General features: G+C 47.0%; 1 protein-coding gene across 2 annotated transcripts in view; it reads left to right on the forward strand.

The window, feature by feature from the left end:
* LOC124038274 (carbohydrate sulfotransferase 15-like) overlaps nucleotides 1-17,603 on the forward strand; it is a 51,222-nt gene that overhangs the window by 22,069 nt on the left and 11,550 nt on the right. The window contains exons 2-3 of one of the 2 annotated variants that reach the window (XM_046353921.1): nucleotides 15,847-16,531; nucleotides 16,663-17,005. In XM_046353921.1, coding sequence (XP_046209877.1) covers nucleotides 16,049-16,531; nucleotides 16,663-17,005 — 826 coding nt within the window. In that variant the 5' untranslated portion in view covers nucleotides 15,847-16,048. The remainder of the gene's footprint in view (nucleotides 1-15,846; nucleotides 16,532-16,662; nucleotides 17,006-17,603) is intronic. The other variant, XM_046353922.1, reaches the window with a different exon arrangement.

Consider the following 17,603-nt stretch of genomic DNA (forward strand, 5'->3'; position numbering starts at 1 on the left):
CTTCCATTTGTTGAGGCAGTATTCTGTAACAATGACGCCTGGAAACAGGAAGCAGGTGCAGTTGGCGAGTTTAATGAAGAACATAGAGCGATACAAAACAAGGGACTCATCTGGACATAAACACAGAACCAATACTGCCTGAACGGTGATGCTAGGGAGTGCTAGATAGAGAAGTAATCACGGTAGTGATGGGGCGCAGGTGTGCGTAATGAGGGTTGCCAGGACCGGTGGTTGGTAAACCAGCGACGCGGTGCGCCGGAGCGAGTGTAGACTTGACAGTTAAAGCAATACGGTGCAATAAAACTTAACCTTGAAAACAAAAAGGGAGTAATGTATAGATCTACGGGTCATTAGTGAAGTCCAGCCAACCTTTTGATACAGGATGCAGTGATGACTATCAAAACTGTAATGCGTGCATACGCGTGTGTGTTAGTAGGATCTTAGAATCAGGACAGCAGCACCCAGCAAACTATGAATGAGATGCCACGGAGTATGCCAGCCCGCACTGACCCTCAACCCTCCAACAACAAAAACACACAGAAGAGAGCAGTTGGTGAGTGCCAGCTCTCAAGCTGTGTATGTGTGTGTAGACTAAACAAACTCTTGGTTTTGACTCCCTTAAATCCCTGCAAAGGAGGCATGCCAAATCATCCCCTCACCAAAAGACTCACTCTGATCCAGATGTCTGCCAAAGACAGGACCAAGCAGGGTTGAATATACCAGCTTTCATCTTTAAATCTCCTCTCCCTCCACCATCCCCATCAGTACCAGTACCAGCACTGTCCTCTCATCCCATAGACACAGTTTTTGTATGCTCTGTTTGCGTGCTGGATACTGCATACTGGACCTACACCTTGTGGAGATGACCTCAAACACATAGCATTTTTTGAGTCGTTGAATATTTAACTCAGCTCAAAAGCATGTAGACATTGTGAGTAATTCAAATGTAATATTGACTCACTTAAATCTTTGGAACATTGAGCACTCATGGGGGATACAAACACATGTTAGGATATACACAAGGATTTTAGGTTATGGTAGAAATCACTGGGGGTGCGTGTTACTTTATAAATCGTTCCATTCCTGTTTCCCACACAGGTTCCGTCACAGATTGATTCTAGATGCTTTTATTCCCATGGGGTTAATAATGCTGGTCTTGCCCCCCCCACCCCCTCATCTTGTAGTCTCTCTTCAGAAATCAAACCTACAGTTTGGGATGTTGGCTGCTGGCTCTGGCAGACAATAACCTTCCATGAGTTTTAAAGAGAGGACAGGAGACCCCCTCCCTTTATCAGCAACAGCAGGACCAGGAGAAGAACACATTCAGCTGAGACCTTGAAAGTAGGATACAAACCTTTATAGGCTATATACCATCACATAATGATAGGGGAGAGTGGGGTATGTTGAGCCAATGGGGTAAGTTGAGCCAAAGGGTTATGTTGAGCCAAAGAGGTGAGCTGAGTGAGCCACCCTTGTTTATAGGAAACCATGCACAGAATGAATCATTTGACCAAATATTTAGGAAGAGGTCATCATTTCATGGAGTCTATGAAGGAAGACACCACATAGAAAAAATGGTAAGCTAGTTGGGTTAAAAAATAGATTTTCATCCAACTCAAATGATGTTAGAGGTTTCATGATACTGTATCTAAACCAAAGTAGATCATTTTAAGACTGTTCTAAACATCAATTGGGGTCTCAATATGAGGTTCTGAACCTAGCATGAAAGTGCATTATTGTGGCTGTGTGATTGCTTGGGGTAAGTTGAGCCAATGGTCGAACAAATTGAAGTGTTTTCTTCCATGGTGTAATGCAAGGCATTATCCTTGGGATATGTGATAACAAAAAGGCCTGGAGTTAAAGGTGTAAAAAAATTAAGTGTTTGTTAGGTGTTACGCCTGTGTTAAAAGATGCTTAAAATGATTCAAAGACAAAAATGTGATTGTGGTTGTGCTGACTTGTTTTGGGGAAATAAAGACAGGCATTGTTTTATAAAGGTAATGGTCATATTTTATTCTGTACAGATTTGTGGGTGGCTTAACTTACCCTGCCCTATGGCACAATTTACACCATACCTGGGGTGACCTGGGGTGAATAAAATTGCTGAATGTTATAGGTTGTATGATGACACATCGCTCAAGAGTGTAACCTAACATTTATGACAGCCAGAGCTAGAAATATGATGTGACTATTTAAAATCACTGAAATGTTCAGTGGCCTCTGTTTAATGAGGCCCCAGTGTGAATAGAACAACCATAATGCAATGAGGAATAACACTGTAAATTAATTGAATGTACCAAGTGTAATTCACTGTAACTGGGCTGGGATTTCATTTCATTGTTCATTCGTATAAACTCTGGAAAGAAAAGAAAACCGAATGAATTATGGTTCCAGGAAGTGTGATGGAAGTGTTTTTAAAGAATTTTGTCAGTCCTCTGTCTGGAATTATTCAGCACACAGGTCCAGAAATAATACTTGCTTTCTCTATCTAAAAGTCTGCCGCGCTGGTTGTCCACCTGTATCAATAGTACTGTTGATGTCACAAGAAAACCTTTAATCTCCAAATCATAACATTTTCGTGGATTAACCTTTCATTCCCCTGTAGAAAAGAGGGAAATGTGTTCTAAAATGTTAAGGTTTATTTTATCCTAGAGGCAGAGGACTTTGATAAGCCCTAAATTCAGAAGATGAAGGTACAGACAGACCCTTTTGCTTTCAAATCAAATCAAATTTTATTTGTCACATACACATGGTTAGCAGATGTTAATGCGAGTGTAGCGAAATGCTTGTGCTTCTAGTTCCGACAATGCAGTAATAACCAACAATCTAGCTAACAATTCCAAAACTACTACCTTATAGACACAAGTGTAAGGGGATAAAGAATATGTACATAAAGATATATGAATGAGTGATGGTACAGAGCGGCATAGCTAAGATACAGTAGTTGGTATTGAGTGCAGTATATACATATGAGATGAGTATGTAAGTAAACAAAGTGGCATAGTTAAAGTGGCTAGTGATACATGTATTACATAAAGATGCAGTAGATGATATAGAGTACAGTATATACGTATACATATGAGATGGATAATGTAGGGTATGTAAACATTATATTAGGTAGCATTGTTTAAAGTGGCTAGTGATATATTTGACATAATTTCCCATCAATTCCCATTATTAAAGTGGCTGGAGTTGAGTCAGTGTGTTGGCGGCAGCCACTCAATGTTAGTGGTGGCTGTTTAACAGTCTACACTCGCATTAACATCTGCTAACCATGTGTATGTGACAAATACAATTTTATTTGATTTGATTTGATGGCCTTGAGATAGAAGCTGTTTTTCAGTCTCTCGGTCCCAGCTTTGATGCACCTGTACTGACCTCACCTTCTGGATGATAGCTGGGTGAACAGGCAGTGGCTCGGGTGGTTGTTGTCCTTGATGATCTTTATGGCCTTCCTGTGACATCGGGTGGTGTAGGTGTCCTGGAGGGCAGGTAGTTTGCCCCCGGTGATGCGTTGTGCAGACCTCACTACCCTCTGGAGAGCCTTACGGTTGTGGGCGGAGCAGTTGCCGTACCAGGCGGTGATACAACCCGACAGGATGCTCTCGATTGTGCATCTGTAGAAGTTTGTGAGTGCTTTTGGTGACAAGCCGAATTTCTTCAGCCTCCTGAGGTTGAAGAGGCGCTGCTGCGCCTTCTTCACGATGCTGTCTGTGTGGGTGGACCAATTCAGTTTGTCTGTGATGTGTACGCCAAGGAACTTAAAACTTACTACCCTCTCCACTACTGTTCCATCGATGTGGGTAGGGGGGTGTTCCCTCTGCTGTTTCCTGAAGTCCACAATCATCTCCTTAGTTTTGTTGACCTTGAGTGTGAGGTTATTTTCCTGACATCACACTCTGAGGGCCCTCACCTCCTCCCTGTAGGCCGTCTCGTCGTTGTTGGTAATCAAGCCTACCACTGTTGTGTCGTCCGCAAACTTGATGATTGAGTTGGAGGCGTGCGTGGCCACGCAGTCATGGGTGAACAGGGAGTACAGGAGAGGGCTGAGAACGCACCCTTGTGGGGCCCCAGTGTTGAGGATGAGCGGGGTGGAGATGTTGTTGCCTACCCTCACCACCTGGGGGCGGCCCGTCACGAAGTCCAGTACCCAGTTGCACAGGGCGGGGTCGAGACTCAGGGTGAACAGCATTCTCACATAGGTATTCCTCTTGTCCAGATGGGTTAGGGCAGTGTGCAGTGTGGTTGAGTTTTCATCGTCTGTGGACCTATTTGGGCGGTAAGCAAATTGGAGTGGGTCAAGGGTGTTTTTTATTTTATTTTTTAAAAATGTTTATTTCACCTTTATTTAACCAGGTAGGCTAGTTGAGAACAAGTTCTCATTTGCAACTGCGACCTGTCCAAGATAAAGCATAGCAGTGTGAACAGACAACACAGAGTTACACATGGAGTAAACAATTAACAAGTCAATAACACAGTAGAAAAAAAGGGGGAGTCTATATACAATGTGTGCAAAAGGCATGAGGAGGTAGGCAAATAATTACAATTTTGCAGATTAACACTGGAGTGATAACTGATCAGATGGTCATGTGCAGGTAGAGATATTGGTGTGCAAAAGAGCAGAAAAGTAAATAAATAAAAACAGTATGGGGATGAGGTAGGTAAAAATGGGTGGGCTATTTACCAATAGACAATGTGCAGCTGCAGCGATCGGTTAGCTGCTCAGATAGCTGATGTTTGAAGTTGGTGAGGGAGATAAAAGTCTCCAACTTCAGCGATTTTTGCAATTCGTTCCAGTCACAGGCAGCAGAGTACTGGAACGAAAGGCGGCCAAATGAGGTGTTGGCTTTAGGGATGATCAGTGAGATACACCTGCTGGAGCGGGGTGTTGCCATCGTGACCAGTGAACTGAGATAAGGTCGGAGCTTTACCTAGCATGGACTTGTAGATGACCTGGAGCCAGTGGGTCTGGCGACGAATATGTAGCGAGGGCCAGCCGACTAGAGCATACAAGTCGCAGTGGTGGGTGGTATAAGGTGCTTTAGTGACAAAACGGATGGCACTGTGATAAACTGCATCCAGTTTGCTGAGTAGAGTGTTGGAAGCCATTTTGTAGATGACATCGCCGAAGTCGAGGATTGGTAGGATAGTCAGTTTTACTAGGGTAAGCTTGGCGGCGTGAGTGAAGGAGGCTTTGTTGCGGAATAGAAAGCCGACTCTTGATTTGATTTTCGATTGGAGATGTTTGATATGAGTCTGGAAGGAGAGTTTGCAGTCTAGCCAGACACCTAGGTACTTATAGATGTCCACATATTCAAGGTCGGAACCATCCAGGGTGGTGATGCTAGTCGGGCATGCGGGTGCAGGCAGCGATAGGTTGAAAAGCATGCATTTGGTTTTACTAGCGTTTAAGAGCAGTTGGAGGCCACGGAAGGAGTGTTGTATGGCATTGAAGCTCGTTTGGAGGTTAGATAGCACAGTGTCCAATGACGGGCCGAAAGTATATAGAATGGTGTCGTCTGCGTAGAGGTGGATCAGAGAATCGCCCGCAGCAAGAGCAACATCATTGATATATACAGAGAAAAGAGTCGGCCCGAGAATTGAACCCTGTGGCACCCCCATAGAGACTGCCAGAGGACCGGACAGCATGCCCTCCGATTTGACACAATGAACTCTGTCTGCAAAGAAATTGGTGAACCAGGCAAGGCAGTCATCCGAAAAACCGAGGCTACTTAGTCTGTCGATAAGAATATGGTGATTGACAGAGTCTAAAGCGTTGGCAAGGTTGATGAAGACGGCTGCACATTACACATTGTCTTTTATCGATGGCAGTTATGATATCGTTTAGTACCTTGAGTGTGGTTGACCGGCTCGGAAACCAGATTGCACAGCGGAGAAGGTACGGTGGGATTCGAGATGGTCAGTGACCTGTTTGTTGACTTGGCTTTCGAAGACCTTAGATAGGCAGGGCAGGATGGATATAGGTCTGTAACAGTTTGGGTCCAGGGTGTCTCCCCCTTTGAAGAGGGGGATGACTGCGGCAGCTTTCCAATCCTTGGGGATCTCAGACGATATGAAAGAGAGGTTGAACAGGCTGGTAATAGGGGTTGCGACAATGGCGGCGGATAGTTTCAGAAATAGAGGGTCCAGATTGTCAAGCCCAGCTGATTTGTACGGGTCCAGGTTTTGCAGCTCTTTCAGAACATCTGCTATCTGGATTTGTGTAAAGGAGAACCTGGAGAGACTTGGGCGAGGAGCTGCGGGGGGGGGGGGCAGCCGTTGAGAAATGCTTATTGAAGTTTTCGTTAATCATGGATTTATCGGTGGTGACCGTGTTACCTAGCCTCAGTGCAGTGGGCAGCTGGGAGGAGGTGCTCTTGTTCTCCATGGACTTCACAGTGTCCCAGAACTTTTTGGAGTTGGAGCTACAGGATGCAAACTTCTGCCTGAAGAAGCTGGCCTTTTAACTTTCCTGACTGACTGCGTGTATTGGTTCCTGACTTCCCTGAACAGTTGCATATCGCGGGACCTATTCGATGCTATTGCAGTCCGCCACAGGATGTTTTTGTGCTGGTCGAGGGCAGTCAGGTCTGGAGTGAACCAAGGGCTGTATCTGTTCTTAGTTCTGTATTTTTTGAACGGAGCATGCTTATCTAAAATGGTGAGGAAGTTACTTTTAAAGAATGACCAGGCATCCTCAACTGACGGGATGAGGTCAATGTCCTTCCAGGATACCCGGGCCAGGTCGATTAGAAAGGCCTGCTCACAGAAGTGTTTTAGGGAGCGTTTGACAGTGATGAGGGGTGGTCGTTTGACTGCGGCTCCGTAGCGGATACAGGCAATGAGGCAGTTATCGCTGAGATCCTGGTTGAAGACAGCGGAGGTGTATTTGGAGGGCCAGTTGGTTAGGATGACGTCTATGAGGGTGCCCTTGTTTACAGAGTTAGGGTTGTACCTGGTGGGTTCCTTGATGATTTGTGTGAGATTGAGGGCATCTAGCTTAGATTGTAGGACTGCCGGGGTGTTAAGCATATCCCAGTTTAGGTCACCGAACAGAACAAACTCTGAAGCTAGATGGGGGGCGATCAATTCACAAATGGTGTCCAGGGCACAGCTGGGAGCTGAGGATGGTCGGTAGCAGGTGGCAACAGTGAGAGACTTATTTCTGAAGAGAGTAATTTTCAAAATTAGTAGTTCGAACTGTTCGGGTATGGACCTGGAAAGTATGACATTACTTTGCAGGCTATCTCTGCAGTAGACTGCAACACCTCCCCCTTTGGCAGTTCTATCTTGACGGAAGATGTTATAGTTGGGTATGGAAATCTCTGAATTGTTGGTGGCCTTCCTGAGCCAGGATTCAGACACGGCAAGGACATCAGGGTTAGCAGAGTGTGCTAAAGCAGTGAGTAAAACAAACTTAGGGAGGAGGCTTCTGATGTTGACATGCATGAAACCAAGGCTTTTTCGATCACAGAAGTCAACAAATGAGGGTGCCTGGGGACATGCAGGGCCTGGGTTTACCTCCACATCACCCGCGGAACAGAGAAGGAGTAGTATGAGGGTGCGGCTAAAGGCTATCAAAACTGGTCGCCTAGAGCGTTGGGGACAGAGAATAAGAGGAGCAGGTTTCTGGGCATGGTAGAATATATTCAGGGCATAATGCGCAGACAGGGGTATGGTGGGGTGCGGGTACAGCGGAGGTAAGCCCAGGCACTGGGTGATGATGAGAGAGGTTTTATCTCTGAACATGCTGGTTGTAATGGGTGAGGTCACCGCATGTGTGGGAGGTGGGACAAAGGAGGTATCAGGGGTATGAAGAGTGGAACTAGCTAAAACAGTAGGTGAGACAACAACAGCTAATCAGCTAGCAAAACGACAGCAGGTAAAATGGCGTTGACTAGGCAACGGGGCCGATAGATAAAACAAACAAGCAGAATGGAGTACCGTGATTCAGTGTCCAGGGGGCAGCGGTGGATGGGGCAGCGAAGCTGGACTGGCGAGTGTTATCCAGGTAAAAAAAAACTAACAATGACTAAATAGCTTGTAGCTAGTTAGCTGGTTAGCTTCTGGAGGTTCTTGAGTGTGTTCTAAAAGTAAAAAAATAATAGCGATTCCGTATCACATTGGGTGAGGCAGGTTTCCGGAAGGTATAAACAAATTAAAAATCGAAAAGAGATAGAAAGTAAATATGGGTCCAGTGAATGTTTGGGACGCGGCGATTCAGACGGTTAGCAGGCCTGTGCTAACAAACTAACAGTTCGTAGGCCGAGGCTAAACAAGGTAGCAGTTAGCGGACCGGAGCTAAACAAGCTAGCAGTTAGCAGGCCGAATTAGCAAGCAAGGAGATAGCAAGGGCTAGAGAGTTAGCCTTTGGGGGACGTCGCGATGGGGTGAGTCTGTTTATTCCTCTTCATGCGGTGACATCGATAGACCGGTCGTGGGCTCGGGTATTGTAGCCCAGGAGTATGCTACGGTGGTAGCACAGGTGCTCTGGCCGGGCTAGCTTCAAGCTAAGTGGGTGGAAACGCTAGCCAGGAGTAATCATCCGGGGTTGCGGTTTAGCTAGATTGTTGTGAAGTTGTGAAGATCCAGCTGAAAAATGTTCCGTTTGCGGTGGGAATCCGGGGATGAAAAATAAATAGGTCCGTTTGTTATGCAGGTGAATGAGGACCCAAAAGCGACTTGGTGAAAACAGAGTCTTTAATCCAGTTAAAGGAAATAGCAATACTCCTAGACAAATCGGAGCGGTAAATAAAGCATAAAAAACAATTCCACTCGTAATCACGAGAACTGACTGGAGACTCGATAATAAACTGCAGGTTGCCTCGGGAAGGCACTTGACCGTAGCAGACTCAGACACCTGCTCACCACGCAGCATCTGAGGGAAACACGACACGACAGGGCGATACAAAGACACAGCACGGTGAACAATATACAAGGATCCGACAGGGCAGAAAAGGAAAACAAGGGGAGAAATAGGGACTCTAATCAGGGGAAAAGATTGGGAACAGGTGTGGGAAGACTAAATGATTGATTAGGGGAATAGGAACAGCTGGGAGCAGGAACGGAACGATAGAGAGAAGAGAGAGAGGGAGGGAGAGAGAAAAAGGGGAACGAACCTAAAAAGACCAGCAGGGGGAAAACGAACAGAAGGAAAAGCAAAAATGACAAGACAATATAAGACAAAACATGACAGTACCCCCCACTCACCGAGCGCCTCCTGGCGCACTCGAGGAGGAATCCTGGCGGCAACGGAGGAAATCATCAATCAGTGAACGGTCCAGCACGTCCCGAGACGGAACCCAACTCCTCTCCTCAGGACCGTAACCCTCCCAATCCACTAAGTATTGGTGACCCCGTCCCCGAGAACGCATGTCCATGATCCTACGTACCTTGTAAATAGGTGCGCTCTCGACAAGGATGGGAGGGGGGAGGGGGAAGACGAACGGGGGTGCGAAGAAAAGGCTTGACACAGGAGACATGGAAGACAGGATGGACGCGACGAAGATGTCGCGGAAGAAGCAGTCGCACAGCGACAGGATTGACGACCTGGGAGACACGGAACGGACCAATGAACCGCGGAGTCAACTTACGAGAAGCTGTCGTAAGAGGAAGGTTGCGAGTGGAAAGCCACACTCTCTGGCCGCAACAATACCTTGGACTCTTAATCCTACGTTTATTGGCGGCTCTCACAGTCTGTGCCCTGTAACGGCAAAGTGCAGACCTCACCCTCCTCCAGGTGCGCTCACAACGTTGGACAAACGCTTGAGCGGATGGAACGCTGGACTCGGCAAGCTGGGATGAGAACAGAGGAGGCTGGTAACCCAGACTACTCTGAAACGGAGATAACCCGGTAGCAGACGAAGGAAGCGAGTTGTGAGCGTATTCTGCCCAGGGGAGCTGTTCTGCCCAAGACGCAGGGTTTCTGAAAGAAAGGCTGCGTAGTATGCGACCAATCGTCTGATTGGCCCTCTCTGCTTGACCGTTAGACTGGGGATGAAACCCGGAAGAGAGACTGACGGACGCACCAATCAAACGACAGAACTCCCTCCAAAACTGTGACGTGAATTGCGGACCTCTGTCTGAAACGGCGTCTAACGGGAGGCCATGAATTCTGAACACATTCTCGATGATGATTTGTGCCGTCTCCTTAGCGGAAGGAAGTTTAGCGAGAGGAATGAAATGTGCCGCCTTAGAGAACCTATCGACAACCGTAAGAATCACAGTCTTCCCCGCAGACAAAGGCAGACCGGTAATGAAGTCTAGGGCGATGTGAGACCATGGTCGAGAAGGAATGGGGAGCGGTCTGAGACGACCGGCAGGAGGAGAGTTACCTGACTTAGTCTGCGCGCAGTCCGAACAAGCAGCCACGAAACGGCGCGTGTCACGCTCCTGAGTCGGCCACCAAAAGCGCTGGCGAATAGAAGCAAGAGTGCCTCGAACACCGGGATGACCAGCTAACTTGGCAGAGTGAGCCCACTGAAGAACAGCCAGACGAGTGGAAACAGGAACGAAAAGAAGGTTACTAGGACAAGCGCGCGGCGACGCAGTGTGCGTGAGTGCTTGCTTAACCTGTCTTTCAATTCCCCAGACTGTCAACCCGACAACACGCCCATAAGGAAGAATCCCCTCGGGATCAGTAGAAGCCACAGAAGAACTAAAAAGACGGGATAAGGCATCAGGCTTGGTGTTCTTGCTACCCGGATGGTAAGAAATCACAAACTCGAAACGAGCGAAAAATAACGCCCAACGAGCTTGACAAGCATTAAGTCGTTTGGCAGAACGGATGTACTCAAGGTTCTTATGGTCTGTCCAAACGACAAAAGGAACGGTCGCCCCCTCCAACCACTGTCGCCATTCGCCTAGGGCTAAGCGGATGGCGAGCAGTTCGCGGTTACCCACATCATAGTTGCGTTCAGATGGCGACAGGCGATGAGAAAAATAAGCGCAAGGATGAACCTTATCGTCAGACTGGAAGCGCTGGGATAGAATGGCTCCCACGCCTACCTCTGAAGCGTCAACCTCGACAATGAATTGTCTAGTGAAGTCAGGAGTAACGAGGATAGGAGCGGACGTAAAACGTTCTTTTAGAAGATCAAAAGCTCCTGGGCGGAACCGGACCACTTAAAACACGTCTTGACAGAAGTAAGAGCTGTGAGAGGGGCAGCAACTTGACCGAAATTACGAATGAAACGCCGATAGAAATTAGCGAAACCTAGAAAGCGCTGCAACTCGACACGTGACCTTGGAACGGGCCACTCACTGACAGCTTGGACCTTAGCGGAATCCATCTGAATGCCTTCAGCGGAAATAACGGAACCGAGAAAAGTAACGGAGGAGACATGAAAAGAGCACTTCTCAGCCTTCACGTAGAGACAATTCTCTAAAAGGCGCTGGAGAACACGTCGAACGTGCTGAACATGAATCTCGAGTGACGGTGAAAAAATCAGGATATCGTCAAGGTAGACAAAAACAAAGATGTTCAGCATGTCTCTCAGAACATCATTAACTAATGCCTCAAAAACAGCTGGCGCATTGGCGAGACCAAACGGCAGAACCCGGTACTCAAAATGCCCTAACGGAGTGTTAAACGCCATTTTCCACTCGTCCCCCTCTCTGATGCGCACGAGATGGTAAGCGTTACGAAGGTCCAACTTAGTAAAGCACCTGGCTCCCTGCAGAATCTCGAAGGCTGATGACATAAGGGGAAGCGGATAACGATTCTTAACCGTTATGTCATTCAGCCCTCGATAATCCACGAAGGGGCGCAGAGTACCGTCCTTTTTCTTAACAAAAAAAAAACCCCGCCCCGGCCAGAGAGGAAGAAGGCACTATGGTACCGGCGTCAAGAGACACAGACAAATAATCCTCGAGAGCCTTACGTTCGGGAGCCGACAGAGAGTATAGTCTACCCCGAGGAGGAGTGGTCCCCGGAAGGAGATCAATACTACAATCATACGACCGGTGAGGAGGAAGGGAGTTGGCTCGGGACCGACTGAAGACCGTGCGCAGATCATGATATTCCTCCGGCACTCCTGTCAAATCGCCAGGTTCCTCCTGAGAAGTGGGGACAGAAGAAATGGGAGGGATGGCAGACATTAAACACTTCACATGACAAGAAACGTTCCAGGATAGGATAGAATTACTAGACCAATTAATAGAAGGATTATGACATACTAGCCAGGGATGACCCAAAACAACAGGTGTAAAAGGTGAACGAAAAATCAAAAAAGAAATAGTCTCACTGTGGTTACCAGATACTGTGAGGGTTAAAGGTAGTGTCTCAAATCTGATACTGGGAAGATGACTACCATCTAAGGCGAACATGGGCGTAGGCTTGTCTAACGGTCTGAAAGGAATGTCATGTTTCCGAGCCCATGCTTCGTCCATGAAACAACCCTCAGCCCCAGAGTCTATCAAGGCACTGCATGTAGCACCCGAACCGGTCCAGCGTAGATGGACCGACATAGTAGTACAGGATCTAGATGGAGAGACCTGAGTAGTAGCGCTCACCAGTAGCCCTCCGCTTACTGATGAGCTCTGGCTTTACTGGACATGAATTGACAAAATGTCCATCAAATCCGCAATAGAGGCACAGGCGGTTGGTGATCCTCCGTTCCCTCTCCTTAGTCGAGATGCGAATACCTCCCAGCTGCATGGGCTCAGTCTCTGAGCCAGAGGAGGGAGATGGTTGCGATGCGGAGCAGGGAAACACCGTTGACGCGAGCTCTCTTCCACGAGCTTGGTGACGAAGATCTACCCGTCGTTCTATGCGGATGGCGAGAGCAATCAAAGAGTCCACACTGGAAGGAACCTCCCGGGAGAGAATCTCATCTTTAACCACTGCGTGGAGTCCCTCCAGAAAACGAGCGAGCAGCGCCGGCTCGTTCCAGTCACTAGAGGCAGCAAGAGTGCGAAACTCTATAGAGTAATCCGTTATGGATCGATCACCTTGGCATAGGGAAGCCAGGGCCCTAGAAGCCTCCCTACCAAAAACTGAACGGTCAAAAACCCGAATCATCTCCTCTTTAAAGTTCTGGTAATTGTTAGAACAATCAGCCCTTGCCTCCCAGATAGCTGTGCCCTACTCTCGAGCCCGGCCAGTAAGGAGTGAAATGATGTAAGCAACCCAAGCTCTCTCTCTAGAGTATGTGTTGGGTTGGAGAGAGAACACAATATCACACTGGGTGAGAAAGGAGCGGCACTCCTTGGGCTGCCCGGAGTAGCAAGGTGGGTTATTAACCCTAGGTTCCGGAGGCTCGGCAGACCAGGAAGTAACAGGTGGCACGAGACGAAGACTCTGGAACTGTCCAGAGAGGTCGGAAACCTGAGCGGCCAGGTTCTCCATGGCATGACGAGCAGCAGACAATTCCTGCTCGTGTCTGCCGAGCATGGCTCCTTGGATCTCGACGGCAGTGTTACGAGCGTCTGTAGTCGCTGGGTCCATTCTTTGGTCGGATCCTTCTGTTATGCAGGTGAATGAGGACCCAAAAGCGACTTGGCGAAAACAGAGTCTTTAATCCAGTTAAAGGAAATAGCAATACTCCTAGACAAATCGGAGCGGTAAATAAAGCATAAAAAACAATTCCACTCGTAATCACGAGAACTGACTGGAGACTCGATAATAAACTGCAGGTTGCCTCGGGAAGGCACTTGACCGTAGCAGACACAGACACCTGCTCACCACGCAGCATCTGAGGGAAACACGACACGACAGGGCGATACAAAGACACAGCACGGTGAACAATATACAAGGATCCGACAGGGCAGAAACGGAAAACAAGGGGAAAAATAGGGACTCTAATCAGGGGAAAAGATAGGGAACAGGTGTGGGAAGACTAAATGATTGATTAGGGGAATAGGAACAGCTGGGAGCAGGAACGGAACGATAGAGAGAAGAGAGAGAGGGAGGGAGAGAGAAAAAGGGGAACGAACCTAAAAAGACCAGCAGGGGGAAAACGAACAGAAGGAAAAGCAAAAATGACAAGACAATATAAGACAAAACATGACACCGTTATGCGTACACCTCATTTGGCCGCCTTTCGTTCCAGTACTCTGCTGCCTGTGTCTGGAACGAACTGCAAAAATCGCTGAAGTTGGAGACTTTTATCTCCCTCACCAACTTCAAACATCAGCTATCCGAGCAGCTAACCGATCGCTGCAGCTGTACATAGTCTATTGGTAAATAGCCCACCCATTTTCACCTACTTCATCCCCATACTGTTTTTATACTGTTTTTTATTTATTTACTTTTCTGCTCTTTTGCACACCAATATCTCTACCTGTACATGACCATCTGATCATTTATCACTCCAGTGTTAATCTGCAAAATTGTATTATTCGCCTACCTCCTCATGCCTTTTGCACACATTGTATATAGACTGCCCATTTTTTTTCTACTGTGTTATTGACATGTCAATTGTTTACTCCATGTGTCACTCTGTGTTGTCTGTTCACACTGCTATGCTTTATTTTGGCCAGGTCGCAATTGCAATTGAGAACTTGTTCTCAACTAGCCTACCTGGTTAAATAAAGGTGAAAAAAATATATATATAAAAAAAAAAATGCTCTGGTTAGAGTCGCGTTGTTCGAACTGGCGAGAGCTTTCCGAGCTAAAGGTTAGCTGATGACCGGTTAGCTGAAGACCGCTAGCATAGCTGGTGGTTAGCTGGCTAGCTTCAGTTGAGGGGTTCCGGTTCCGAAGCAAATATAAATACTTTCGGAAAAATAGCTACATTGGGTTAGGCGGGTTGCAGGAGAGTATTTGGAAGCTTAGGTTTAGCAAAATGTTTTTAAAGAGATATTCGAAGAAAAATATGTAAAAACGAAAAAGAAACGATATATACAAGGGACACGACACGACAGGACGACTTACTGCTACGCCATCTTGGATGCTTTAGTGTCAGGTAGGGTGGAGGTGATATGGTCCTTGACTAGTCTCTCAAAGCACTTCATGATGATGGAAGTGAGTGCTACGGGGCGGTAGTCGTTTAGCTCAGTTACCTTAGCTTTTTTGGGAACAGGAACAATGGTGGCCCTCTTGAAGCATGTGGGAACAACAGACTAATGAACTCGCTCACCGAATCAGCGTATTCGTCAATGTTGTTGTCTGACGCAATATGAAACATATCCCAGTCCACGTGATCGAAGCAGTCTTGGAGTGTGGAATCAGATTGGTCGGACCAGCGTTGAACAGACCTCAGCGCGGGAGCTTCTTGTTTTAGTTTCTGTCTGTAGGCAGGGATCAACAAAATGGAGTCGTGGTCAGCTTTTCCGAAAGGAGAGCGGGGCAGGGCCTTATATGCGTCGCGGAAGTTGGAATAACAATGATCCAAGGTTTTTCCAGCCCTGGTTGCGCAATCAATATGCTGATAACATTTAGGGAGTCTTGTTTTCAGATTAGCCTTGTTAAAATCCCCAGCTATAATGAATGCAGCCTCCGGATATATGGATTCCATTTTGCAAAGAGTCAAATATCACATTGTACCCACTGTTTTGATCCTTATACCTAAAGCAGGGAAGCATTGCCTGACAAGAACACACTCTCTGATATGAGCTTCCTGAGAGGTCGTGATATGTAATTGGAGTGGTCAGACTTGCTAGTGGAGGAAGCAGAATTAATGTTACATGTCTCACATGTTAGATCGCCTCTGACTGAACCCTAATCCTGGAATAATACTTAGCACCTGGTCAGGAAATAGCTGTGAGCTGTATATGAAAAGACCACAAAACACTACACCATTGAAGGGGAAAACGAATCACAGATTCATTGACCATTGTAGTGTTCAAAATGTTCCTCTTTTTTAAAAACAGTTCAAAAATAAATATAATTATCTTGTTTGACAGGAGAACACTACTGAAGGCCAGACTGCGGTGCTACAGTACCTGTTGTGCCTACAGCAACATTTGGAGCAGCTATGATGGATAAACCCTCTACTGCTCCTCCACACACCTCCCATCCCACAATAGATGTGCCTTGACGGCCCAGTCCCTCCCCTCTGACATCTGCATCCCCCTCTCCACAGCCCTGTTCCATCCTGTCTACATAATGTCTCGTACAGACTACAAAAATGGTGCCATTTCTCAAACGCATTACACATATGGCCAACTCTGCCCCATGGAAGTTAAGAACTACAGGAAAAGACCCACAATGCCTTGTTTGGACGATGTGGATGACGGTCACATAATCCTGCCCAGTGTCCTGGAGGTGAGGCGGGTTCCTCTGTGGCCATTGGGCCCCTTGGGGATTGTCACAAAGGTCAAGGTTATCAGCTTCCTGCTCGGACTGACGTTGACCTTCCTCATTATGGCTTCTTACGTCTTGACCTTGGATAAAAAGGGTCTGATGCTGACACCGCCACCGTTCCACCTCAGTACTATAGTCAACCACAGCAGCACCATCTCCCCTAACCTGTCCTCTACCAAGGACTATGTCAACATTAACCTCCTGGTGAAGTGCATTACAGCTAAACTTGAGTTCAGCCCAAGGAAGCTGCCTCTTCTGAAGGACGTTGTCAATAGTGACTCTCATGTGAGTATGTGTCTGGCCTGTTGCTTCATGTGTGCTATTTTGTTTCAGGGCGAAAATTCTGTCAATCATAATATCAATTAAGATAAATTGCCTAGGACTGTTTGACATTGTATCTGTTTTGCACTTCCCAGTTGTTTTCCATTATTCCTCGTCAGTTCCTCCCCAATATCAAGAGTCCATGCTGGTATGAGGAGCTCTCTGGGAAAACCAAAGTGGATCCTTACAGGAAAAACTTGTATGCAGTTCGCTCCAAGACCTTCCGGACGGTCCGTGACTACCTGAGGAATCATTTCCAGGAACACTTGTCCCACAGCGTCGACGACAAGCAATACCGCCTGCGCTGTCTGCCATATTTCTACATCATTGGCCAGCCCAAATGTGGCACAACGGACCTGTTTCACCGACTGCTGCTACACCCGGAGGTCAAGTTCACCACCATGAAAGAGCCCCACTGGTGGACAAGGAAAAGGTTTGGTAAGCCCTAGTCCCCCTGTCTTCACTTTGGTAGAACTGCCCAAAGAATTTGACTTCCCTTGATTTTGGATGGAAAACCTTTACGTTGGTTTCAACAGACTTTTCCCCCTGCCAAAATACATTTCCAGGGGGAACCACCAGTAATGTGTGGATGAACTTATTTCTATTCATATTCACATGGCATATATTTTGAGGTAATACAGTGTGCCTCTTTTTCCAATGACTATGGCGAAATCTACATTATGTACACTAGTAACAGTATAACTGAATGAAAACCCAAAGAGTTTTGATCATCTCCGCTTATAATTCCCCCTATAGTTATTTTTCAAAACCTTTGTACAGAGTGAGTAAGTGTTGTTCTAGACCTCTACTGTAGTGTGCGGGTGATAGATGAGACCAGGTCCAGCCCCTCCAGCCTAGTGTCTGTTGTAATTCCTTTAATTGAATGGAATGCTTCATGGTAGTCTGAGAGGCAGCGTAGGTGTCGGATCACACTCTGAGGAGAGCCATACTGTAGAGCACACAGAGTGCATTGATTGCCGACTCCATCTCCAAGTGGATTTGTGGGCGTTCAAAGCAGTGGGGGAAATGGTTGAAG

Source organism: Oncorhynchus gorbuscha, linkage group LG06 (genome assembly GCF_021184085.1).
Source record: "Oncorhynchus gorbuscha isolate QuinsamMale2020 ecotype Even-year linkage group LG06, OgorEven_v1.0, whole genome shotgun sequence".
Classification (NCBI taxonomy): Eukaryota; Metazoa; Chordata; class Actinopteri; order Salmoniformes; family Salmonidae; genus Oncorhynchus; species Oncorhynchus gorbuscha.